The 27,160-nt window shown below is 38.5% G+C and overlaps 1 protein-coding gene across 2 annotated transcripts in view; it reads right to left on the reverse strand.

The window, feature by feature from the left end:
* Positions 1-9,518: 9,518 nt before the first annotated feature.
* The window catches only part of LOC125769102 (protein amalgam-like), an 87,071-nt gene continuing 69,429 nt past the window's right edge, over positions 9,519-27,160 (reverse strand). For both annotated transcript variants that reach the window (XM_049437568.1, XM_049437567.1), the window contains exons 3-10: positions 26,982-27,137; positions 18,935-19,257; positions 18,678-18,825; positions 16,534-16,631; positions 14,864-14,985; positions 14,477-14,657; positions 12,444-12,614; positions 9,519-10,802 (exon numbers count right to left, since the gene is read on the reverse strand). In XM_049437568.1, coding sequence (XP_049293525.1) covers positions 10,608-10,802; positions 12,444-12,614; positions 14,477-14,657; positions 14,864-14,985; positions 16,534-16,631; positions 18,678-18,825; positions 18,935-19,257; positions 26,982-27,137 — 1,394 coding nt within the window. In that variant the 3' untranslated portion in view covers positions 9,519-10,607. The remainder of the gene's footprint in view (positions 10,803-12,443; positions 12,615-14,476; positions 14,658-14,863; positions 14,986-16,533; positions 16,632-18,677; positions 18,826-18,934; positions 19,258-26,981; positions 27,138-27,160) is intronic.

The raw sequence follows: 27,160 nt of genomic DNA on the forward strand, positions 1-27,160 counted from the left end.
CGTACTAATTGTGCTATGGTAAGTCAAATTGTTGTTTCTGTCGTAGCTTACAGTGTCAGTTATAAAAAAATGTCGATGAACAAAACCGCTTTTTGAAAAATATATTGAATCTATACGTTTACAACAGTTTTTACCATGACATAAAAATGATATAAACTTAAAAATGATGGGATCAAAGTACGATTTCATGAAATCTTCTTAGTATCGTTTGGAAAACTTTTTGATAATAGTGTCTCTCTCTCTCTCTCTTCTTGGCTTAACGACCTAAGTGGTCATGTCGGTCAATTCTGGCTTACTAGATTTATTTTACCACAAAATCTAGTAAGTCTAGTACCACAAAGTAATACTTTTATAATAGTATTTTATATAATTAAGAAGTTTTTTGCAAATTTACAAAGATGTAAAATGTAAAATGTGAAGTAATGAAGGATGTAAAATAATATTTAGTTATATACCAATGGAATTTTTCTTTCTCTCAACTTGCCATCTTTGCAAAATATAAAAAGAAACACACTCAATCGACGCATTTCTTCCAATTCAAGAATACTTATTATTTAGAAAAAAATTCTAGTTCGGACAACAAGGAAAATCGAAAGAGTCGAATCTCTTCGAAGAGTCGAATCGGTCGAATGGACGAACCGGAACTGATCCCATGACCATCTCTGTAGCAGTCGGGAATTAGTCGCACAGGACCATGGGCCAGATTCAACAGAAATTTGTTCATTTACACATTTCAATTCTGACCTTTTTGATTACTCACAAACAGTGGTTTATTGTGCATTTGACAGCAATTACTTCGCTAAGTGCTCTAAGGAATAAAAGCAAAAACAATAAACAATATATAAAAAGAAAATAACACATTCCAATTATGTCCTTTATGGTTCTAATACGTAATGAATGAAATAAAAATCGCACAACGCCAATATTGATTTGCTTTCGACGTATTTCGCTTTTTCTATTTCTACTAAGCTTTGTTTTTTTTTGTGTGTTTGTTAGCCACCGATCGCTGTGCTGCTTTTGGGAATATCCGCGCGTGTCCGTTTTTTTCTGTCTTTTATTATGCGAAACAGCAAAGAAATTACATTCCGTTCTGTGTGACGGACGTATACCACCGAGAACGATACGGAGGATTCAATTGAGAGCAAAATTTAATAAAAAAAAAAACGAAAACAGATGTTAAAATGGTAGCGCCCGAATGGTTGGCAACGTAGCTTTGGTTTCGGGTAAGGATGCACAGATGAAAACGGGTGAGAAAGTGGCAAAGGTAGGAAAGTTTCAAAGCCATGCTACAAAGAGCAATTAAGAGTTAATTGAATAATTTGCATCCCTTGCACCATCGAAATGCTGTTCGTTAGCGCCAATACGCTCGCCGCATCCATTTTCGAATGCAGTGCCATACCGTGGAGGAATTATAGTCCATTTCCGCTTTCTTCAACGCTTTTGCCCACCCCACACACACACACACACTGGTAATAGCAGCAGCTGCAGGACCAACAACGTCATCGGTGCCACGCCAACATCCATCCATCCATCGGGCGCCATTGAAATGTGCCCGTTTGCCGTGAAAATGGATGGTATGTATTTGCTATTACTAGAATTTAAAAGTACCAATTAATTGTAATTGTTTCAGCTCGGTGTGCTGATGGATAAAAGTTTTCGAAATTTCATTGCACAAGCGCATCGCCCCTCTTTACTCCCATCCCTTTCTCCTTCTACAACCAGGGCCAGGGAGATTCACGGTATGTTTGTGATTTCTATGCATTTCAATTCCGCATGGTGGATTGCAAAGTGTTCCAGCAATCATTGCCATTCTGCTTCGGGTTTTCGTTTTCACTGGCTTACAATGACCGGATGAGGTTTTTTTTCGGGTGGAGGAAGTCTTTGTGTTTGAACTTTTACCGATTTTGTATGTTCGTTCGTTCGCTAGCACAGGTTACTGGTAAGCAGCAGAAGACAATTGAATTCTTAGGCAGTGAAAAGATAAATAATGGGTTGTGGTTGGTCAGCATAATTGCATCGCCTTTTTGCTCTACCAACCGTAGAGCGAAGATGTGAAAACTTTTGCCTTCATTTCGCACACATTTAAAAGGTGTTGGATTAGAACGTCTTCTTTATTTGCTTCTTCTTATCTCTTGGTCTTGGTACTCTATGAGAGACACTTTGTAGGGTAGAATCATGAAGATTCTCGTGTATATGTTGAGTAGCTTTTGTATAACTCCTTGTACAGTATTTGAGGCTCATTTGAGGTCATTTCACAGCCCATGGAAACTTCTCCGCTCAAAACACATGTCATGTTAATCGATCGAAAATGAGTTCATATGAAACTTAATATAGTGGAGCGAAAATTATTCGGGTATCTTTTATCCGGCTGTCCAATTATCCGTGCAGCTCGGAAACGACAGTTCCAAAGATGAATTGACATATTAACTGCAAAACCGATGATGGCAAGGAATAAAAGCCTCAGTAGGGAATGATATAATTTGCTCAAATTAGGAAAAAAGAATAGCCAAGTGTAAATAAGAAAATTAAAATCTTACTTTAGAAAAAAAACTCCACCTATTAAACACTAAACACTAATATTCATCAATAAAAAGAGTTGTGCCTATTATGCGTGATATTCGCTTATCCGGCAAAGGCTGAGTCTCGAAGAGCACGGATAATCGACGTTCTACTGTATATACTCAGCACTCACAATTTCCTCTGGACGTTGTGGACATGGACGTTGAAGGATTGTTGGTGTCGCTACTGTATAGCGAATTGGACTCACCAAGCTCCCGTGGGCTATTCATGTCATTCGAATAACACCGGCCGACCTAGACGGTAACGGAATGGATGGATGGGATAATGGATTTTTGGACAGTGCGCAGCTTAGAGAATTCTTGGAGAAGGCCAAGATCGCGAAGCTTTTGTAGCGCTTGATAAGAAAGTATGACGAGATCTACGAATTGTTGGGATAATCTCTGACCCGTTGAGTTGATCATGTCATTAGAACGACACCGGACAACCATGCCTGTAAAGTATTATTTGGTCATCTCATGGACAAAGGAGGCGTAGTATATCCCAATAAAGAACGAGAGATGGTATTGCTGGTTGAAACGTCGGGATAATAGATTGTTACAAGACGATCCTTGATCGTGAGTTGTTTGAAGGATTTGTGAGACAAACAAAGTCCTCGAGGCAGGTGCACTTCTGATGATAAAGCACCAGAAATTAGTAAGCAGTGTACGATTTAGACTGTATCTAATATACGCTGGAAAAAGCTCAGTTAGTTTAACTCCATGATTTTTGATATTGTATTCTCGGGTAATACCTTCGAGTAGTCTCTAGGTAGGTTCTTTTTTAATTTTGATAATGAGGAATAAGTCCAGATAAGACTCATTCTATATTCTTAAGTATGTTAAGGCACATTTGGTTTTGAATATTACCTCATAAAAGAGGAATTATAATGCAAATGACTTTTTCAACAAAACCACAGTTAACTGCGGACATTGCCAACTACATAAACAGTCAATAAACCCATTCTAAAATTGGCCACAGTATCGAAAAGGGTTCGTTAATCGCTTGGCAAGATAACGATATAGGTACAAAAGTTTTTTTTTCCCTCACACCCAAAAGATGCCATACGATTCGTTTGGTGAACGTGTCCTGCGGCACTATTCACATTCCAAGAAAGTGGTAACAGAACGACACAAGCACAATGACAAATCCCTTCGCTTGATTTACCCTTGTTTGTTGTTGCTTTTTGTGTGTGTGTGTGTCTGTGTGTGTGTAGTTCTCTCCAACCACCCAGTGGGGATGGGTAACAATGTTTCGTTTTGGGGGTATCTTTGCAGTGGATGGCACGATTTCCATGAGTGATGTTGTTACGCCTAAGTCAATCTACTGTCACCGACACGACCGTATCCTGCACCAGCCGGAAGGATACACAATTTTATCTTTTCACCCATATACATTCCGGTTTGGCCGCTGCTTCTTGTCGCTAAACCACACCACACGAACGGTACGTGAAACTGTTATGGAAACCCCGTTTTTGGAACAGCCCGGCACGGTGAAAGGGATGGGAGAAAAAATCTCACCACCGCTCGGCACCGCCGGCCGGTATGTGCGTGTTTGTGTTGCCTTCTGTTGCCCGATAGCTGTTCCTGCCTTGCCGCAATTTGAAGAGGAAATGGAAAACTTCATCGAAAACCGATCGTCTTCTTACGCAAATATCGGCAAACGTCATTTGGTAACGTCACCAGGCGAATGATTGGGTTGTTTTCGATGCCCTTCAGTATTCTCTCTCTCTCTCTATCTCTCTCTCTCTCTCTCTCTCTCTCCTTTTCTCGTTTGCCGGCCTCTGTTTGATGGGTTGGCTTATTGTGTTCTCTGCAAACATAATCTATCGGCGCGTACTTCCCTTAAAGATGACTTCTTCTCACGGACGCCCAGCATCCGTGGGTTTGGGAAAGGGGGGCGTGATGACAGGGGTTTTGGTTGTAAAAATATTGTGCTAAATGTTTATCGATCGAATGGTTTGCTTTCTGCGCTTCACATAAACACCGGTTCCCGGTTTCGCATAGCGACGCTATGTGTTTGGATGCTTCTGCGTACCTGTGATATGATTCTACCTGTGTTTTGAGGGGCGGCTGGCAACATGGGAAACCGTTGCCGATCATTCATCTTCTTTTGCGGCTTGCAGATGCAAAACATCTCATGCGCTTACGCGCCTGTCAGGAAAGATGCTCGATGAGATGTCGCCCGGAGCGTCGTTATTAATGATGGTGTAAAGCGTGGCGCGTATGCCGTTCGTTGCACGCTTCGCCTTAAGGAAGATTACCTCGTCAGCAGGCGGATGATGGTTTTCGCTTCACTGTGCGATACCACTTGTTATGGTTGACAGTTTTTCCACAAGGCAGGATTTGTATGTTCGGTGATCGGTGAGTGGTTGTGTAGTATTTTCGGGAAAAGATAAAAGTACTGTTGATTTTACAAGTCGTTAAGTCCACTCCATGATATGGGAGACGCATGTTTGATTTGTGTGGAAAATTCAAGGAGTAGATGGCGTTGGAATGTATTGAAAGTATACAGTAAATGTGTGAAACACATATCTTGAAGCGGAAATATGTTTCTTTGAAGTTTTTTTTTGAATTGGTTTACCCTAATTGAAAGAATCATTGCTAGGAAGCGGTTTGAATGTTTTCGCCTGAAAGTATGCAAAATATAGCAAAATTGAGTTCAGTCGATGAAAGGTGAATTTCTTAGTTGCAAAATTCTTTCGATTAGCGGCTTTAATTAAAAACTTGTAATTGACTATTTTTGCTTACCAATACTTAAAAATCAATAACTTAATAACAGGAAATGGGAAGAGATTTACATAAATGTTTTACCCTGGTATATTTATAATGTTTTACTTGGTTTTACAATAAGTGTTTCGTAGAAATAGAAATTTAATTCAAATTGAGGAAAATGTATGCTGTTTACATTTGGTCAACTATTTGTGATTTTGAAAATGACAAATGGTAATGTCAACATTCACTGCTGTCAAACGTATCCCAAATTACGTCAAATTACGCTTTAGCGCGCGCTAGTGAGAAGAATTTGTAAGTGGCAAATTGAGTACAAAATCCGATTCAATCCTTCCATGGAAAGCTCCGACAACTGCCCAGACATCGAATCCATTTCGGATCGATGATCGATGACAAACCAGTGAGATTACTTCCTAGAACAGCACGCTACAGTGGTGCGGAAATTTGCTTGGTAAAGCCGGCCTAGAGTTAACGCCTAGATGTATGTAATTTATTTTGATTTTAAATTTAATATTATGATAATGGAATTTTTATTTTAATATTCAACAATTAGCACTGCTTAAAAATAATCGAAAAACTTGAATATGTGCTTGTTTTTATTTTAAGTTTGTAAAAATTGTGCTATAACTAGGTATTAAACAAAAACAAAATAATATTAACGAAATTTTATGAATCGCTAGCAAACGTTTCGAAATTTTAAACCGAGTAGTACCGCGTAGTATGATTTTAAATCCATTCAGCCTTCTGGTGTTGACATTTGCGTTTCTGAGTTCATCAATTAATTCGGTGACAGAGAGAGTCACAAATGGTGGCTATCAGCAAACGAAATTTTGGAATTGAAAAAATTCAATTGCATTTTTTTTCAGCAGTTATGACAAAATTCTGCGAATTTTTAACATTGAAAAGTATTAATTTCGTGGTTTTTAATCATTTATACTGAAAGCAAAAAAAAAAAGATCGTGACAAATGAATACATACATACTTGTTTCGTTTAAGGGGTTTTGAAAATAAAAATCTTCTTGGAAAACGCGTCCGAAGCTACTTTCGATTGTATCCCAACACAGTAGCAATACATATATATTTAATTAAATCCATTCTACAAGTTCCAGTGAAATGTTACGCTTGCAAACGCTAATGTTAAATGAAACAAAAACAATGAGCAACATAATTATGAAGCAATGCGATGCGCTATGGTGGAATAAAAAAAAATGGAGAAGCTTAAAAGGGTGAAGTATCCATTCATGTGTAAATATTGCAGCCCGTTTTGTTCGCGCATTTCATCCGGCTGCAGTTCGTGCCAGCTGCTATTGACACGAGACATGTTTATGCATTCCAGAGAATACTCGATGCACCGGGTTCCCTCCTACCCCCTCCAACAAGTACCCCCCTGCCAATGTCGGATGAAGGAGCATAAAACCGGGAATCGCTTCAGCACAGGTGAACTGCCAAAGGCAGCTGGCCTAGGCATTGACGTTTAATTTAAAATCTGTTCAGTTTCGTACGCCAGCAAATAGCAAATAGTGCGCGTTTTGTGCGGCGTTGCAATTCATTTAGCACGCTGCCCTTCGCACACACACACGCCCTGCTTCAGTGATTCTTCACAAAAGCTGCAAGCCTGGCTTGGAGGTTCACTTTGCCATAACTCAAATCGACTTTTTCCTCTGTTTCTCTTGCCGTCAGGTCAACGTTGGGCGTAATTTTTCTTCCGCGTTTTTATAAGTTTCATATCCTTAACGACTGCTTGCCGGGTGGTAAGTGGCAAAAGTGGGTGGTAAAAAGAGTGTGGGGTGGTTGAAGTGGGCTGTTTGCGCAATACTTGTAGCAGAATGTATTTTTCGCCGGCTGCTCCATTTTTGGCGGATTGGAGCCGCAAGAACTCTGAATGGTTTCACCCGTTGCGGTGAAAGCAGTGGGGTGGGACCCAGAAGAAGGGGCTGGAAAATATTGGGTTTTCGGCAACGAGTGCGGTACTGCTGAGCGGTCGAAAGACAAAGAGCGATACGAAACACATGGTGAATGGGTAAATTTCATTTCAGTATTTTCCCATTTTTACTTAACTCATTTTGCTGCTTGCTGCGCTACTGATGGGTGGGTGCTGCTGCGGAGTGAATGCTGTTTACGTTTGTACGCCATTTGCCGTTCAAGAGCAAACGAGTGAAACAAAAACCGAAAAAGGAAAAAAAACACATCCCCAAAAAACCATCCATTAGTGTATGGTTTTCTTATTTTTTGGCTTTGCAATTTTTCTGATACTCTACTCACTTTGCAACACCTCACCGGAAGCGTAGTTCGGAGTTCCAATTTTCATGCATCAAATGGAAAGTTCCGAGCTTCGGTTATGGGAATATAAAGAGCAGAAAAAGCACAAAAAAAAAGCACATGAATACTCACCCTCAGAAAGGGAAGCTTTTGCAAATGGGGTGAAAGCACAAAAAACGATCATGTGCTGCTGGTGGTATGGTTTGTGGATGTCATTTTGAGTGATTTGTTTAGTAGTTAGAAGCAACAGAATTGTATGCCCTCGCTACAAAAAGTGATTGGAGCTATACGTGCAAAATGTATTAAATTATGGATATTTGCGAGACTCGTTACGTGGAGATGTGTCTGCGATTACTTTGGGGAAGGTAAAATTATACGTAATGCTTAGATTTATCTATGTGGTAAAATTTTAGCAAGAGATGGTCGGAATGGTCTTAGATGTCGTTAAGCCAAAAAGAGAAAACGATAGAGAGAAATAAGTCTTAATTAATAGTATAACAAATTGTCTACGAATCTCACATTAATTGTCACATCTCTCATCTAAATTAATTGAATAATAGCTGTATAAAATTTAGTAAGTATTCTAGAAGAATGTCTCGACTCCATATTGGGAGTCCTAAGTCAGCTGTAAATAACTTTACCGATAGACAATGAAAAACTTAATGTTGCATGAAGTCCAGGTTTGTTAATCGAGCGATCAATCAATCGCTACTCCATTTTCGCCTTGAAATCCTTGAATATCTTTGGTTTGATATTTTCCTTAAAAAGATCTCTCCGTCTCATATGACAATAGATGGCAATAGAAGGCAATAGACCATCCGTCTATTGCCTTTAGAAAACCTCTAGTGCCCTCTAGTGATATTTTTATAAGTTCCAAACAATCACTATATATCTTGACTTCATACTTGATGACAAACGCAACAATTACCCGAAGATACTGTGTGACTATATCCATGATCACCTGGAAAACTTCGAAAAAAGTACATTTGCTTTCTGGTTGATTAACCAGATAAAAAGTTGAGATACTTATTATTAGATTAGGACGTTAAACAACCGTAACTCTTGCTGGTTGTTGCCATCATTGGTGAGATAGATTTCATCGTCTATTCTAAATTCGTCACTCCAAACTTGTGTTTCCAGAGATTTCTTTTTTTCCAGTATCTTTGTTGGTTTAGATAAGGAAGATCTCGATTTAAACTTTCGCAATACAATAATCAATTTGTCCAAGTACTTGGTCTGTTGCTCCGGTGTACCGAGAGAATGTCAAGGTCCTTAAGGATATTCAATTTTAACTTCTGTAGCACCTTAAGCTCACATTTGGTGATGAAACATTCGCCGTACGTGTCATACCTGGAGGAAATGAAAAGATTTGTATAAGTTTGATCTGCTGGACACTAGCAAAACCAGCATAAAATTTTCTAGTTCAGCAAATATCCCAAACAGTAAAACATACTGCCGAAGTCTTAATTATTAATCCTTAAGCCAAAGTGTCAAGTTGTAAACAAAAACGCTGTCAAAGAAAGTTGTCCAAAAAGGTAGAGTAAAAAAATGTTAAAGCATTCAAAAGAGAAACTAAACGATCAGAAATATCCTGATTATAACCACAAATGGACTACATTCCGATAAACATTAAAAAATGCTTAAGTTTTGTTAGCTGCTTAAGTTTGCTTAAGTTATGCTTAAGTTTGAATAGTTTAAAAAGCTAACCGAAGATTAAAGCGCTTGAAACTGTAGACAGATCGAATTGAAATTTGTGCAAATGTTTCAAGGAATTTAATAGAAAGTACAAATAAATCAACAAAAGAATATATGAAATTACAAAAGAATTTGAAAAAATATAAATAAATAGAAGCTAGAAATTGGAGAACATTTTCAGGTTGTGTGTTGGGACATTAAAAAACATTTTGAGCACCAAATGAAAGTTATAAAATTTCAGATGTTCAAAACTCCCTCATTTGCTTCACACGTTAGTATGGTTGGAGTAAAATAAAGTTTTATTTTCATCGTAGCACTGGTACATTACATATTTAGGGTTTTTTTTGTTGTTGCAGGCAGCGATCGCTCAATCGATCGAGAACATTATGCGCGTATGCCGAAAGTAATTTGTTCGATAAAAACTTAATGTACATACAGTTACAGTGAAGTCGTTTCGTTTTGGTTTATTTCACATTTACATTTTGTTTTGTTTTGGTCTTCCTAACATACGTGTTAAACAAATAGAATCCTACCGCTTGTGTTCCTTCTTCAAACCAACCGTGATTTTTTGTTTTTTTACCTCATTCTCCGGTGGACAGGATGTAGCCCTGAAAGGGCAAAACGGAGTGGAATTCATATTCTGCCAGCAAGTAAATAAGTTTCCTCCCATCCCAGTATGGCGTCTTTGGCTTCAAACTCATGGTATATCATTTTTACGTTCACTTGCTTTTTTTGCTTTTTGTTTTAGCTGTTGTTATCTTTTACATGTGTATCGTTTAAATGGCTTATCTAATCATCATTAAACAGCGCTTATATTCTCTTACCCTACACTTACATGCTCTTACACGCTACATTACAATCCACTGTTTTGTGTGTGTGTGTTTTTCTTGGTTTTTGATTTGCTACAAAATTAAGTTTTTTTGAAGTCAGTTTGACAATACCCATTACACTATCATCGTGTGTTTCGTACGAAACACTCCATCCAGCGAGTGTAATCTTTTAAGTACAATAAACCAAACAGTTTTTTTCTTTGCATTTTTGTTATGTTGTAACTCTTTGTGGTAGAAATTCGTGACAAAGAACGTTTTCTTTTTTCCCCATTTGGGCAAGATGGACAGGCTTATTGGTTTATTGGATGGTTTAAATGTATCGCCTTCTGTAGCATTGTAACACACACGCTCTAACATTATGGTGGTTTTTTGTTTTTTTTTTTTGTTTAATTTTTATTAATAGTGATTAAAACTATACTTCCGATTGAAAATGTCTATGTTTCACGCTTTTGCAAAAAAATTAAAATACACATCTATAGGAAAATGTTCCTTTTCATTTCTCCTTTCATTCTCCTACACACTAAGGTGTATGTGTTTAGGTTCTTACCAATCGCCATACGGCCGACGCTAAGCTCAGAAGAATCGTTTCCAGGATGGTTTCGCTCCTCAGTGTGGAGCAATGGTTCAGTGCCCGGTAGTTGTTGCCGTACGCGGTCGAACCGAGCGTTTGCTCTACATCTTCATTCGGCATGTCCGTACTAAGGGTGTAAAACTGGAAAATGTCACTAACCTGAAGCGAGGGGTAGAAAATTGGGAAAAAAGTAAAGAAAAATGTCAATGTGTAGAGGAAAAAAAGAAAACACATTTCCCGTTCCAACAATGAGTTTAAATAATTTAATAAAAGTTCAAATAAGTACTATCGCAACCAGTCCGTTTTGCCGTCAATTGAATCAGTTACATATTGTGTGTGTGTGTGCGCCCTGGTGGGTTTCATTACTGTGACAAAATTTGGTGGAAAATGCATTGTTTTCCCTCCCCACGCACACTGTAGGTGGATAATGCAATTGCACGAAGCGTCACAGTTGAGCAGCTTTTCACCGTCTGCATACAGGTGTGCGCGCCTCCATACTGTCGTACGTAATTAAACAGTGCCACGCATCCAACGTACCAGCTGCAAAGGGTGGTTGATGTTAAAATACTTCCCTGTACTACATATATGCAACTACAATCCGATCAAATGATGCATTTTCGCGTTTTTGGGTTTTTCGCATTGTTTTACCGGGCACAATCTTAAAATGCCGGAAAATGGAATACCGACACCATCATGATATTTGTTGGAGGGGGGAAAAAAAAGAACCGATCGTTCTATTTTTACTGTTCTGTCATTTCGTTGTTAATTTGTGATTTTTACGTTGCTCTTTTGTTTTAATCTACGCCACCCGTATCGACGTGGCTGCACAAACACACGTGCACCCTTGGTACTGTACTGGTGCAGTGCAGAGAATCTCGTTAGCGCGCACAAAATGCGAGTGTGCAATCAATTTTAATCAGCCTATCAGTTGGAAATTGTAGCAAAATCGGTCAAGAGACGTACAATAATACTCGCACACACATACGTGCAAAAAAAAAATCCATTCCATCCAACCCAACGAGATTCCCCCCTTTCTCCCCATTTTCCTTTTATCTTCTCCTCTCTTGTTGAGTGTGGAGAACCCGGTCCAATTGGAGTACGGAGATAATTTACATTTTCCCTGAATGAGGTAATTAAAAATGTTATGTAAATTATTTTAACCTACCAAAGGCACACACACACTTCGGCACAGTGACAATGGGATAAATTGTGCGTATGCGTACTCGATCATGAGAGAGACACTGCAATTTTGCGTTTGATTGTTTGATTTTTTCGCATTGCATTCGAACATTCACAACTTCACAAGTAAAGCTGGGCTTGGAACCCATGTATACATTTTATCGCTCATTTTTGTGGTTATAAAATGGGTTCACTAGTAGTGATACTTTATGTTGTTTTTTTGTTGCTGTAACGGAGAAAAAACAGTCACTAATAATGGTAGTGTTCGGTTAGGTAAATTCCGCTGTAAATTCAAGTGACCTGTACAGTTCGCCACAGTAATTGATGGACACATTTTTTTGCCACCATTAATGAGTGGCATTCAAATTCTCTATTTGCGATGTAATTATCTGATAGCGTGAAATGGTTTGCTGTTTTTTGGTGAGGTAAAGGAGATAAACAGGTACGGGTGATGTTTCTGATTGCCATATAGAGGCACAAATTGCTATTCTAATTGAGTGCTTTTTATGATCGTTTAATAGCAGATATTGTCAATCGCGGTGACCGGAATAAGCGTACAGTTTAACGAGAATGAATGGGATTTTACATCATAATAAAATTCGAAATGCTTTAGCAACCTACCTCATTCCAGCCGTAGCGATTTTTCGCCTGTACAATCGTTTCGTAGACCGAGTTCGGATCCAGCCCCTTGATGGTGTACGTCATGATGTGCCGAAAGGATTCCGATCGTGTTGACGGTGGGTTCAGGATAATGTCGTGCCATCTGCCCGGATGTTGAAACGTCTCGTTCATCTGTCGGGTGGATTGATAAAAAAGAGCGTAGAAAGAATATTATTAAAAGGAAGAGAATTATTCGATGAATGTATTCAACGATGCATAAACATGGATTGCCTATCGGTCTAAAGGTTGACTAATGAAAGCTGACGAAAATTGGTTGCGTAAATTTTGAGTCGTCTAGACAGGCTTGGGCTATTGTTTGGGGGATTAGTGTTTATCACTCGTTTTACCTAAACATACACCTTTGGTTGGTGAGAAAGATAATTTTAATTGTATTTTCAACTCAAGAAGAGAAGCAATTGCATGGTTCGTTGACGATAAGCTCAGCCAGTAATGTATGAATGACTAATAATTGATGTAAAATATATTTCCGCTTTAAGGGGAAGATGTTCAGTCGAAAAAAAAGATAATTTTTACATTTTCCTATCAATCCACCGGTAGACAAAAATGAAACAGGCCTCATAGTAAACTAATTACTACTTCCAATTTTGAGATGTGAAATTTTTATCAGATTTTCTTTAAACAATTTATTGAAATTGAAAGTTAAAAAATTTGGCAAACCAACTAAACTAATTTAGAATAGTTTCCTAGTTTTTCTCAACCCAATTAGTGGGGAAAAATGCCTGACTGAGCATCAAAACTTCAACTCTTATTTCATAGTTCCATAATATGTATAAGTATTCTTGTAAAATATTTATAGCTCACGCTATAAATGTATAGCTCACGCTATATGTATATCACGCTTGAATGTGAGTACACTCTCACGGCAATATTCTTTACTTTCGGTTCTAGACGTTAAATCTTACCTTAAAGAGACATTAACAGACATACTGAGAAACTAAACATCAAACGAATATTTGATAGTTCGTAGGATATTTGAAGTAGATACTCATTTCCATCTTCAATGACTCTCAATAGATTCATAAATGGTTGAGGAATTAAGAATCATTGACGATCAATGAGTTTATAAAGATTCTTAAATCGTTGAGTATAATTTTTTGCTATTCCTTTTTAGAAACCTTGGCATTATTAGCTGTTGTTTACCATTACATTGAAGATAATGGAATGTCTAAAAAATTGAGAAACTCCAAAGATTTATGAGAGCCTGAATATCTAAGAGATCTCCAAACTTTCCCGAATCTGTAACGATTCATGATTAGACAGATTGTTATTCAATTTCTGAATTAATTTATTTAATCGAAGGCCAAGATTAGTTGAGTTTATTTACAAGTGTAAACTATTTTATTGCAGAAGTGAAGAAATTTTCTTGAAGCATCAAGATTTTATCATTAAAGTTTCCACAATCTTCACAAAAGAGTTTGAGAGCCATTTGTTCGGTCTAAACATTCAATCAATTTTAACCAACAATAGTTTAAACGTATCGCAAATGAAGTAGAGTATGAGCAGACTTAAACATGTAACAAAGAACACCTGTAATATCAATAATTACTTATACAAAACCCTACGCGCGATGCACAGTGGTTCGGTAACGGTGCAGAGCGTGAAATCATTGCTTTTGCCATAATAAATTATACTAGCCGGGAAGAATTCCTAGCATCCCAGCGGTAGATTCGTGTGCTCACTGTTGCATACAGTCTCTGTCGAAGGTTGCAAAAAGGTATTGCATAGCAATGCACACCGTGCCGTCGGATCGGTGCATCATGGATTCTCAGCAACAGCCAAGTGGGAAAGGGAATAAATTTGTAACAGAAGATAAGTTTTCCGGTTTTCTTAAGCGACCACAAACCATCATGGAGGGTGGGAGCTCGGAGCGATGGGAAAGGTTCTACCGAATAAGGGTGATAAGACAAGTGTAGCGACTTTGGTGCGAGTTTCCCGTGTACAGCGTACTGGGGAAAAGTACCGGAGTTACTTACCATTAATTTTCTGTAGAGTAATCTTATTTCCTCTATCAGCGGGAATGATTCAATGCTCCATGTGAGGTTATACATTTCCCGATATCTGCTGTACATCGGTGAATGGAACTGAGCGGGACCGGGCCGACCCGATACTTCGATGTATTTTTTTGCACGCCCAAGTGAATTTTCCGCCACGCAGCTAAGTAAGCGTAAAGAAAAATTAAATTCATATGAAAAATGTGATCGAAGGCGAAACAAAAAAAAAGGTTAATAAAAAATTAAATTGATACAATGGTCCTATTTGAAGAAAATAATTCAATGAAAGCATAAAAAACTCTTCTTTTTCATAATCTTGCTAGCGTTGAGCAGACAATGCGCCGTGTTAAAGAAGTTATGAAATATTACCTATAATTGCCAAAATCAGATGCTCGAACGTTCCGGACGGTTAGATAGTGCTTTTCGCCGCGCGTATCCATCGTTCGTCTGTCGTTGGGATGCAGCAGAAACGAGTCCTGATACCACATAACCTGCAAAAGCAAAACCGAAAATCCACGAAGCGAAGAATAGCAAAGTAATCAAGCGTTAGTTTTGTAAAAGGGTCGATATTCTTATCCAATGGTTTCCATCTTGCACACAGTTGACAGTTTCGGTTCAATTCGGAAATGGATCGCCTAACTCAATTTTACTCAGCATAATGGGTTTCCATCAATAGTTGCCCTTTTCTGTAACACTCGTTCAGCAAACTCGTCTCGGTGCAGTTTGGCTAAGAACTGTGCACAATTCGATAGTATCGCAATCGCAGGACAAGAGTCGGGGCGGAAAAATGAAGACTAAATAGTTGAAAACGTTGCAATAGAAGTTTTGGTTTTGCTGATGGAATTTACAGTAACGAAATTACTTTTAGCTAAGATCAGCATAAATCGTACATGAGATTTATATTTTCTATGGAAAATGGAATGGAAATGGAGATTTATATCATATTTTTTAGGGTTGGAAACTTTATTTAAATAAAAAAAAACACTTTGAAAGAAAGTCATTAATTAGCATTCAATTATGGAGGAATGTTATGGAAATAGCTTTTCTCACACAGGTATACTTATTTTCTATCGCTTTTCCATTATCAGATAGCAACGATGAAATCCTTGGTGTTTCGTCCCATCTACACAACACTGCCTTAGCTTTAGTTTAAAAGATTCGCTTCTATCCGAACTCCATTACGGATAATGTATTCCCTCTTTCGTCGTCTGTGCAGCAATTGGGAGCTTTCCATAATTTTAACCGACCGGTATCGCTTTTCTTTTTGCCCCGTGTCGGGTTAGCCAGGGAAAAAGCTAACCTGGAAAGAAGCAGTTTCCAGCATCATTACCGACCTTGAAGCGGCACGGTGCAGATTGATTTATTGGTTTCATTTTTCAGTGCTGCTTTGCCGAATGCATTATGCAAGCGGTGACTATGGACTTATGCTGCGAACTTTTGCACAACTCTTCCGGCACACTCTGTGCTTGTTCGGTGCTACGTGTTACTTGTTCCCCTTTCATTCGAGGTTTGTCGAGGCGCGTCTTTTTTCTACTCTTTTAGATAAAAATGTAGTAACTGTGTTAAAGGGGTTTCTTTAAGAATATTAACATTATTGATCTTACTACGGTAGGTAGTTACCGTGTTGGTTGACAAACTGTTGAAGATTCTGTCTCGATAAAGAGAAAGAATTTTTAGATTTTTTATAATTAAAATTTTTATTTTTATTTTTTGTTAGAATATTAATTTAGAATTTTTAGCATTTTTGGAAATAATCAGAATGACTTATACAGACCAAATTGTGATTTCATTGCAATGATTTTTATTATGATTTTAACACAATTATTACAGATTATTTCAAGGAGAGAAAAAGCTTCCTTAAAGCTTTTAAAAGCTTTTTCTTTTCGTCAGATAACAAACGTACAAAATAAAATTATTTTAAAACTTTCTTTTAATGGTTTTGAATAAACAATCAAACGGGAGACCGAACACATTTCCCTCTCCAAACTCCATGCTAGCTGTGTGCAGATGACGTTGGTTATATTTTTGTATGAGCTTACCTCTGGATTAGCATCTCCGTGTACGGTGCAGACTAGCTGGGCCTCGTATCCTTCGCCTGCGTGTACCCAGGATTTTTCGACCGTGATTTCCGGCGGAGCTGAACGGGCGGGTGACAGAAAAGGGGTGGGAAAAGAAACACATACATTTATCAAACAGGCAGCAGCTTAATCCATCAAAATCAGCTACAAGAAATCCGGAGGGAGGTGAGCTGAACAACTTCCACCAGGCGTTGCGATACATATGCCCAACCTGCCAACGAGTAGCAACTTCCGAGAAGTGGGCCACATTCCATTTTACACAAAACGGTTAGTGTATCGTTTTCTTTGTTCGTTTTGTTTGGAGCGCAAAACAAGCAGACCCCTAATGCGATTAGCATGAGTGCAGCTATGATACAATTATTATGATCATTTCACTTTGTTAAATGCGAAAAAAGAAGGTTGCTGGAGAAAAGTCAAGCGTATGGGAAGGATATGAACGAAAGTGTTTGTTAATTTGAGGGTTGGTAGCTCTGAGAAAGTAAAAAGAAAAATAAAACGTGCAATGTGTGTGTAGGGTGGATTCGTTTTACAGGGTTTTCGAGTTTAATTGAGAACGTTGATAGCTTTTCTTGATTCGTTTTATGTGAAGGTGGAACATGTAAAACTTAATACGATACAAATATTTTAAAATTATTAAATGTAAATATGGCTACATGCCAACACATTTAACAAAAAAGATCATCTTCAAAGAGTGAATTTTTCAACGACAAAAAAACTTGGGGAACACTGCAAGAACACCTTACGCCATTGAAAATGGTGAAATAAGTGAATTAAATTTTTATTTGCAGTGGGCTAATTCAAATGTCTGCAAAGAAATGAGATTAATTTTCTATATAACTCACTCATTGAAATTTAAATGACGAATTAGTAGAATAACTAACGAAAGTTGCATTTCACCTATGAGTCATGACATTTGGCGGTGACTATTTATTCACTCATAAAATGATGATGTCACTTTCAACTGAAATAACCCCAAAACGAGTGATTTGATTCATGATTCAGGAAAATTTTCCGGCGACATTTTACTCTCTGAATCTTCCTAACCTTGATAATGACCACAAACCTTATGTGAATTTGGACTAAAAAACGGATCTTTTTCTTTAAAAAAACTATCTTTTACATGTTCAACTTCAATTTCAATAGAGTAAATTAATTGTCTAAAATTTATCATCTTAACTAGAAAACCCTGTACGGATTTGAAAGAGATTTTCGAGTACTAATGAGATAGTTGAAGTTATTTTTGAATTGTTTCAATTTGATATGCTATAAGTAGAGCTAGAATCGAAGAATCGATTTCACCTCGCAAAAGCTGAAGAAAATTGGAATGATTCTATATCTGCTCTACAAATTTCACAATTTTCATCTAAAATATTTCCCAAAAAATCATAAAAAAGTACAAACAGCTCCTTTTCATAAAAAAAAACCTTGGAATTGTGAAAAAGGGCAACAAGCAATAGTTTAGTAAAAGTTAAAATAAAAGATTCAAAGAAAAATTTAATTATTTTAAAAAGAAATTAAATTGTTAAACATCTGTATTCTCATCTTTTTCTTTACGTGATTAGCATGAAAATCTTGTCAAAACAATAATTAAAAACTGTTATTACATTACAAAACGAAGATAATTAAGTGTGGGGCTTCATAGAATCAGAATTCTGCTGGTTAGAGTGACGTGAAACATTCGTAATCTTAATTAAACACATAAAATAGTCAACCAAAGAGAAAGGAAAAAAACATAATCTCGCTTCCTTCTGGATCTAGTACCAACGATGTTCCGGCCATTCATTCGAGAATAATTGAGAAATGTATTTTTAATCCAATCCAAATCTGGTTCGATCGAATGGGTTCATGTACGATGAGTGAGTTTTGGGCAAAACGCAAAATCCGAACTTCATAATGCGTACCCTGAACCAGCAGAAAAAGCAAATGCTCCCGTGCTCGCAACGACAAACGAATTCCCGATAGCCCTTCCCCGGATAGGTTGTACGGGTGTGTTTTGTCGAATCATTTCACAATTAGTGACTGATTGCTTCCGGCGTACAACTGGACCGGCGTTGGTTGGAAGCGAATAGGGCGCCGAGTCGGGCTGGGCCGAATCAATTACTCACAGAGTACAATCAGCTGCATGTCGACGAAGACCGGCTCCCGGATGCCGTTGTCTGCGTAGCACCGGTACGTTCCACTGTCCTGTCGGTTCACATTTTCCAGCGTGAGTGTGGGTCCTTCGGAGAGATGGGGCGAACCGTGTATCGAATCCTGCGGGGGAGAAAACCAGGGCACAAAAGCCAGAAATCGGAAATCAGAAACGGAACGGAATGGGGTAGGAAAACATGATTTACCAAACGGGAATCGGACGTTCGCTTACCTTGCGCGTCCAGCTGATGCTCGGCACGGGGTTGCCGGAGGCTTTGCACTCGAGCGTCGCGGTACCACCCTTCCGGACGGTGACGTGACCGGTTTCCGGGTTGGAGCGTACCGAGGGCGGTACCAGTATCTCGACCGTGTGCACCAGATCCCGGTTGTCGTGGTCACCGATTTGGCAATTGTAATCCCCAGCGTCCTGCGGGCGTACGTTTTTAATCTGCAAACTGTAGCCCTCGAGCAGCTTGAACCGTGTGTCGCGGGTAATGATAAGATTGGCCGCCGTTACGACGGCACTCCCTCGACGCCAGAGCAGTATGTTGCGGCCTGGGTGGAATAAAAGGTGTTGCGAAAGGATAAGAGTCGAATGTATCGAAAGTCGTTTGGGAAATGAAAGACACGATAACAAAAAAAAAAATCCCACGTCCACATCAGGGCTAGGTGGAATTTGTTTGAAACTGTCCATGAACTGCACTACGAAGGACACGCGAGTGCGATCGAATCGTTTTGCGGTGCAGTGAGCGGGAACATCGTTCAAGCGGTTTCTTTGTTCTTGTTCTTGTGGAAAGTTTTCGGCATCGATATCCTTGCAAGCGTAGTTTTCCTTCGGAAAGGTCAAAAAGTTTGCATGACAGGTATCGCTGACAGTAAACGCAAACAAATTTTTTCTCTTCAGTTTGATATTAACAGGTGATCGTATTAATATTTGTTTAGTTCTTGTTAAGAATGAGGAAATTTTTTGTAATTATTCAACTTTTTTGCAGTTAATATTAACTTTGATACGTTGTTTTTAAAACAATTTGTAACCTAAATTTGCTGCCACTTGATTTTGAACAATAAAAGGGAAAATTTAAGATACAAATAAGTATTGCGTTGCACAAAGTTCCAATAAAAAGTACAATTTGTTCAATTACATTGAAAATTACATCATTATGCGCCATGTCTCAAATTCCTTCGTGTAACACAACTCTCCAACTGTTTTCAATGATTTGTATTTATATTCTCAAATTCTTATGAAAATACAACTAAAATATTGGACACATTTTGTTGAAGTCTGGAGGTACCGGTAATGCAATTACAAGGTATCCAAGAATTCATTTCCGAGGACACCCTCTCAATATTTTTTTTTATTATTTCCCTGAATCTTTTCAATATTTCCCCTGGAGATATAGCGAATGCTATTTTACAGCAATATTTTTAAATGCAACCTAGAGTTTATGGATGCTTTCCGATATAAAATTTGTTAAGGTTTCTTAAATATACTATTGAATAAGTCGGAAAATTTCACAGAAAATATTTTATTGCATCGCAAATCTTTTTTAAAGCTTTTTGCCTTATTCACTCCATGGAGCGAACTTCTCCGATAAAATCATATCAAATCTCCAGTACAATTTCGAATTCTGAGTACAACAAGGATACCCTGCTCTGTAATGATTTGTGCTGAGTGAGATTATTTTTATAATAATTCGAATGTGGAACATCGTTCTTCTTTTTGTTGAAGTTTATACTTTTTTATATCTTTCCATCAAAATTTATATCTTTTTCTTTATATCAAAAAGGGAATTATTATAAGAATTATTCAAAAATCGTATCTGGGATCTTTTGTTTTCTTCTTGCAGGTATTTCTCATAATAATAATGTAGACTATTATTTTGTCTATTTCCCCACAGACGAACTTCATCACAAGCACCTTATCGCCGACTTTGTGCCAGTTGTGTCGTCAAAATTTATCACACTTAAATCTGTCTACAGTCTTCAGAAACTGCACGAGCAACACCTGCTTAAAAGCGGGCACATTTTCATTCCTTTCCACACGACGTGGTTGTCCAATATTTTTTTTCGTCTACACAAAATTTCCCCACTTGCGGTGCAGTGCTCAAGATGAAGATGCAAAAACCACCCGCAGCTAACTTGATCTACACTTTCCAAAATTGGATTGGAACTTTTACCATTAGCATACATCATCGTTTGCAAATGTATAATTGAATAGTTTAATGTTAATGAGCGAATTAAAATGCACTTTCCTCTTTGTTCTTTTTTTGCAGCGAAGCAATGTGCTGTAAGCCATCAGGCTCATTAGAACCGTGCGGGTACGTTGCGGGCTGTGGCCAATAAAGCAAGTACCGGGATAGCAAGAAGTGGTTTTGAGAAAGGAAAAAAAATAGGAAACACATAGACGATCAGCGACGATCCCACAGTTTGTTGGCAGGCATGCGATAATGAGTGAAGAAGACATTAACTCGGTGAAAATGAAGCTCATTTCAGCTTCGGTTTTTGGGTAGTTGGTACCCGATGTCGAACTATATGCTGCCCGGGAACTCTATCGTTGTATCGTTTTTTTGTTCGAAAAGGGAAACTGTAGCATAAGCACAAAAAAGCCGGCAAGAGAGAAATGAATCACATTCCAGCGAAACAGATGAAAATGGACAGAAAAGAGGAAAAATTGCAATCTTCGGTCGTAGCCGGTGCGGTGAAGAATCATTTTGCCGTTTGGCAAATGAATTTAAAACTTAATTTAAAATCATCTCTTTCATGTTTTGCACGATGCTGAGTTCCTTCACATTCAAGCACACACACACACATACATTCACGAAAAAATCCACTCTCTCCCTGTTCCACTACCCCTTGGCATTATTCCGCATGCTGGTAACACGCGAAGAACGCGCTTGCAGATGATGGCCGGCGGTTCTGCAACCGAAATGGAAATAGGATTGCTAATTTCGCGAAAATTGCCAGCAGCATGTACGACAGGGGGAGGGGACGCACGTAAAAAAAGGGCCAACTAAGGGAAAGGTTGGCATGATGGAGCAAGGGCAGTAAGCCACGGCGCGGCACTAGTAACGGCAAGGACGACCGTAACGGGCTGCATTGGCATTTGGCACGAATTCGCAGTTTTGTTTCGCTCGGTGCAGTTGGTTGTTTCAGTTCGGCAGCATAATAACAATGCATTAGCCGCGTGTGGCAATTGGCTCTCGCTTCTCGCTGCGTTGCTGGTTTTTTGTCTTTCAAACTTTTTGTTATATTTTCCTACTTACCATTTTCCCCGTACCCGAGGCAAGTGGTCTTACATTTTGCTCGTCCACGGTGAAATGTGTTTTATCAACGCGCGTTGCGTTTGTACTGCCGCCGGTTGTTTATTATGTCCGCCGTGGTACGGTGCCGCTGTAATGCCAACAGCAAACAGCACAAATACGCAGCAGCAGTGAAGCAGTGCTGCGGAACCGGCTATCATGCTTGCCGTTGCAAAAGTTTGGATGCAAAATTTAGCGTACACACGAACGGAGATGGAAAAGAATGTTTTACATGTTCGGTTTGGCAGCGAAAGCTTTCGACCGTAATTTGCATTATGTTATGTATTTAGAAAGTGAAAGAAATAAGCTACGAAAAACGACCGACGAGAATGTAATGAGTTGGGTAAAAGTTTTTAAGTTAATAAATTGTTGGTATGGTTTTACGGGCCAATATAGTGGAAGGGATGTAACGAAGCAAAGACTTATACGGCGTGACGTTTAGAGTAATTTGAGTATTTTAACCGATAGCTGATAGGTAAGTTACTTGCGTAGAGGATGTATGTTTGAATGTTAGTTAGATGTTTTAGTTATTATTATAGTAGAAATATCTTTGTTTTAATGTAAAATAGTTCTTTTCTCTTTTTTTATTTTTTCCTCATTAAAAATTTTCCTCATTTTTCGAAATGCTTACATTTTTGTTGTACTGATCATATGGACTTAGCCACTGAACTTACAGGGGGTTTCAGTTGATTTTATAAATCTATCAATCGTTATTGCAAATGCGTAGTATAATTTCGCAGTACTTTTGTTCCGTTTTCTTCTTCTTCTTCTTCTTCTTCTTCTTCTTCTTCTTCTTCTTCTTCTTCTTCTTCTTCTTCTTCTTCTTCTTCTTCTTCTTTTCTTCTTTTTCTTAGTTTTCTTAGTTTTCTTTGTCAAATTATTAGATTAATAGGTCGTATGGTACAGGAAAAAAATCTTATTTTATTTTCAACTTCAGCGTAGCGTAGCGATATCTCGGATCCTATTACATTAGTAACAGATAATACTACTGACGAAAAATTAGACATGTTAAGTTCTCTTGTATTTTAAAAGCAAAATGTTGAAGCTAGTCATCTCTAATTGTTTGGAATCCCGAAGAAGACCGTTAGGGTAAGAATGTACTTTTATTGTAAATAAGAGGAAAAGCTGAGAAAAACTACAAGACAATTAAAGGAAACTTTTTCCAATGCGCACTCGTATCCTGTTCATAACAAACGAAGCAGAAAAATTGAAGAAATCTCCATAGCCCACTTGGAAATGCTTCTTTTGGTAATTCAAATCTTCAATTGTACAGATTATACATGAGAATTTATGTTAGTTGGTTAAACTAGAAATACAGTAGCGCTTCTACAATTTGCTTTGTACATTAAATTTTCAGAACTTCATGAAATGAACTGAAACAACAGTTTGTAACAGTTTATGTTCATTTACTTACACACTGACAGGAACATTTCCAATGTTTCATGTAATTTGATTTGATCTCAATACACGCATTAAAACTTTCATCGCAATCGTGCGAAATTCAGCCTGTAGAAAATATAGAAAAAATTCGTAGAAAAATATACACATCATACGTATGCATACATGTTCCATAACGGATAACAATTTCCATGTAATTAATGCTTTTCAGACAATATCAGAAACCTTATAATAATTAACAAATGCATGTTGCATGTTTTGCTCTGCAAACAAAATGGGTTTATTTTCATCCATTTTGCGGTTCTGTTAGTATGGTTTCATAGCTCCGAAACGGTGCATGTTTCAGAACAACACAATGCAGGCAGCTTAATATGAGCTATAAAATAATGAAAATGATGAAACCCCATCGCGTACGTTCTGCGGCAGAACGCAGAACGCGCTGGGAACAAATTAACTTCACCAAAAACCCGCTGTAAACGCGTCGAACAATGGTGGAAAATCAAAGCATCGAGCGAAAAAGTGGAGTAGTGGAAGAAAAAAAATGTAATGATTTGAACTGCAATTACAATTAGCTCGTGCATAGTACAATCAAACCAGAAGACGACAACCGCGGTTTGGGGCTGTTGGGTGCGGCAAAAAGGGGTTGCATTCAGACTAAACACGATTCCATGAAACACAAAAGCAGCGATCCGAGTTGGATTGAGTGGGTGGACTGGGGAGGTGTGATTGGGCTTGATGATGACCCCCAAAACTACTCCAAAACTCGTATTCGGTAGGGAAGCAAAACAGAAAAAAGCTAGTGCGTTGATGAAGGTACATTGAAAATGCATTGGAATTGTGTATGGGTTCACCATGGCAGAAATCTCCAAGAATGGGCAGGAGGGGATAGGAGAGTAGCTTGTTTGTTTCACAGGACGTGCGTACGAATGGACTGAACCTTTGCAGAACGCTGCGTTTGAGCATATTTTCGATGCTCATTTGATTGCAGTGGGATCTATTTTCCGGCGAGTGAATACCGACGGCATTTGGGAGGGGTGGGAGGATTAAATTTGAAATACCACCTAAACATACACACGCAATCACCCACACCTACACAGATGTACATAAATCCCACACGTGCACGTGGTGGTACCGCACTGTTGGCAAATTTAGAACAGGTTTCGGGATAAAATTATCGATTTAATTATTTTTTTCATATGGGAAAATAGTGTATTATATTAAGATAACATTCAATCATTTTTGAGATCTTCCTGTAAAGAACACTGTTGAAGCTCATTTTATGGAAATAATAATTCTATTTTAATAACACAAATAACCCATTGAGGCAAAGTAAATCAACAATGGAGATTGAAACGCAAATGAAGAATAATGGAGGCGCCCAGTAGTTTGTAACAAAAATGGAGGCGCCCAGTAGTTTGTAACAAAAATGGAGGCGCGCAGTAGTTTGTACCAAAATACTAAATTTTTTTTTAAATTGAAGCACACATTTATTTACACATACAAACACAAAAAATGTTATGCCAAATTTTACCAAATGTTTTTTTTTTAGTGAGCAATGGTTTAGAGCGATTTAGCATTTTAACAGCATTAAAAGCTTTCATTATAAGGGCAAAAATAGGAAAAGTAATTTACAAACTACAGCGAATTCAATCGAACACTCGAATGAAAATTCAACTTTTAACTGCTCTCATTTTACAATTTTCTTTTTTTTATTTGTTTTTTTTCCAGTATAACTCCCCTTTTTCGATTGCGAGAATTTTAATTTAAGTTTAAAATATGTTATCCATCGCCTGTCACCCAGTGTGCAGTGTGATGCGGTGGGTTTTCGTAGAACACCCCTTACCATCGCAGGCACTGTGGCTCGGTGGCAGCTTACGCCATCGGATTGGGTTCATTTATTTGCAGTTCGATTGCACTATCGGGAAGCTTCCGACGTGCATCATCACGTGGTATGCGGTAAGGGAAATGTGCCCGCATGTGTCCAAAGCCCACCGTTCGATGGATGTATTCAGTTATGGACGCACCGAATGTTTCGAACAGTGTAAAGGTTGCATTCTGATGCAGCACGATCGTGACGGATCCTGTTCCAGGTTTGAAATAATTTATACCAAACACACCCACACGCATGTGGAGTATGATTTTAACATCCCACTTGCACACCCACGTGGACTTCATTTATGAGTGGACCATTTGTGAGCACTGAGCAACACTGAGCGTCGGAACATTCATTTTTCGGAATGGATGCAACCATGAGCAGCAAAATGGCTAATAAGTGTGCGCAATAAGTGTGCGTGAAAGTCCATTACGGAACTGATCTGAACCCTCCGGGAAGGGTGGAGGGCAAATATGGGGATGTGAAAAATTAATTATCATGCTATTTGATTTAGTAAATGCGTGTATATTTTTACGCATCGCCGTGCGGCAAATTGAACTGCATCCGGAAGGGTGGCAGATGATTCAATTAAAATAACAACTTAAACGCACGTACCAAATGCCCCGTCGGTTGCATTAGTCGCGTTTGCTGGGACAGAAAATAGGGTTTTTATTCCATCCCAGCGCCCGGAAGCATTAATTTGAAGAAGAAAAAAAGAACGCTCGACAAACGCATAATGTAGCAAAATTGCAACAGGTGAGATTATTTTCTGCTTTTTGTCTCGTCCTGATAATGTTTTTTTTCTCTTCTGCTATAATATTACATTCTTTAAATTGGATTTTGCGCTAAATTATCAATTTCCATTAAAATAATACCCTGCATGATGGTTGGCACGATTGCTCTTTAATCAGTGTAAAGGTTTGCTGGGTGAATTTAATTTTCCCAAATAGCATGCAAATCACAAAGAATCCTTGTAATCGCCTTCCCAGGCGTGTAATTCTTCAATCCATTTTACTCGGTTCTAACATAATCATGTAGATTGATGGGATGCTGTAATCGGCCAGATTAGACGACATAGACATGGTTTCGGGCGTAAGAATGTGTCTTCTCCGTGTGAGACAGGTGAGCGGCAAACTACTGGTAAACTTTCTGCAAAGCATTACCTTCCGTCTGCCTTTCAAGCTATATGTCGGGGAAATCCAACATTTTTCGAAATGTTCTGTTACCCACGTGCCGACCTGTATCAAAACCCGGTTCCTACGAGTTGATCCATTTCTGGGAGTTTAAAGTGAAACAAAACTAGGCCAAACAAGGGGAAACAAAAAAAATGAAAGAACATAACGAGCTCAACAAGATGAGAACGGTAACCAATTTTAACATGATACCTACATTCGAGCTCGGTACGACGATTTATTTGAATGTGTCGTTTTGGTTGCTTCGCACCGGTATGGTGAAGAAAGTTCCTTACCCACACCGATGCTAAAAAAAAACACCTTAAGCTTAGTGTAGTCCCTCGGGGTGGTTTTCATTCTATCTGTCAAGCAGTTAGAACCCGACAAAAACAAGCATGAACGAAATTGTTGGAACTCCGTGTGTATTTTTTTGTTGTTGTACCCCGCAATGGAGATATGTTTTTCAAACATGAGCAGAGATGAAAATGCCGTTTTGAGGAAATAAGTGCTGAATAAAAAAAGAAGAAAGCAACTCACCTAGATTTTCCACCTCACAGGGTAGCGTAATCGTATCGCCAATAACGGCACGGACCGACTGCGACCGGGAGGTAAACTTCGGCTGCACCATCGGCGGATTGTCGATGAAGTCCGGATCGAGCAGCGGATCGGACAGACTGTTGCCGAATGAAGTGCCTGGAATGAAACATAAAACAGAG

The sequence above is a fragment of the Anopheles funestus genome, chromosome 3RL (assembly GCF_943734845.2).
Source record: "Anopheles funestus chromosome 3RL, idAnoFuneDA-416_04, whole genome shotgun sequence".
NCBI classification, from domain to species: Eukaryota; Metazoa; Arthropoda; class Insecta; order Diptera; family Culicidae; genus Anopheles; species Anopheles funestus.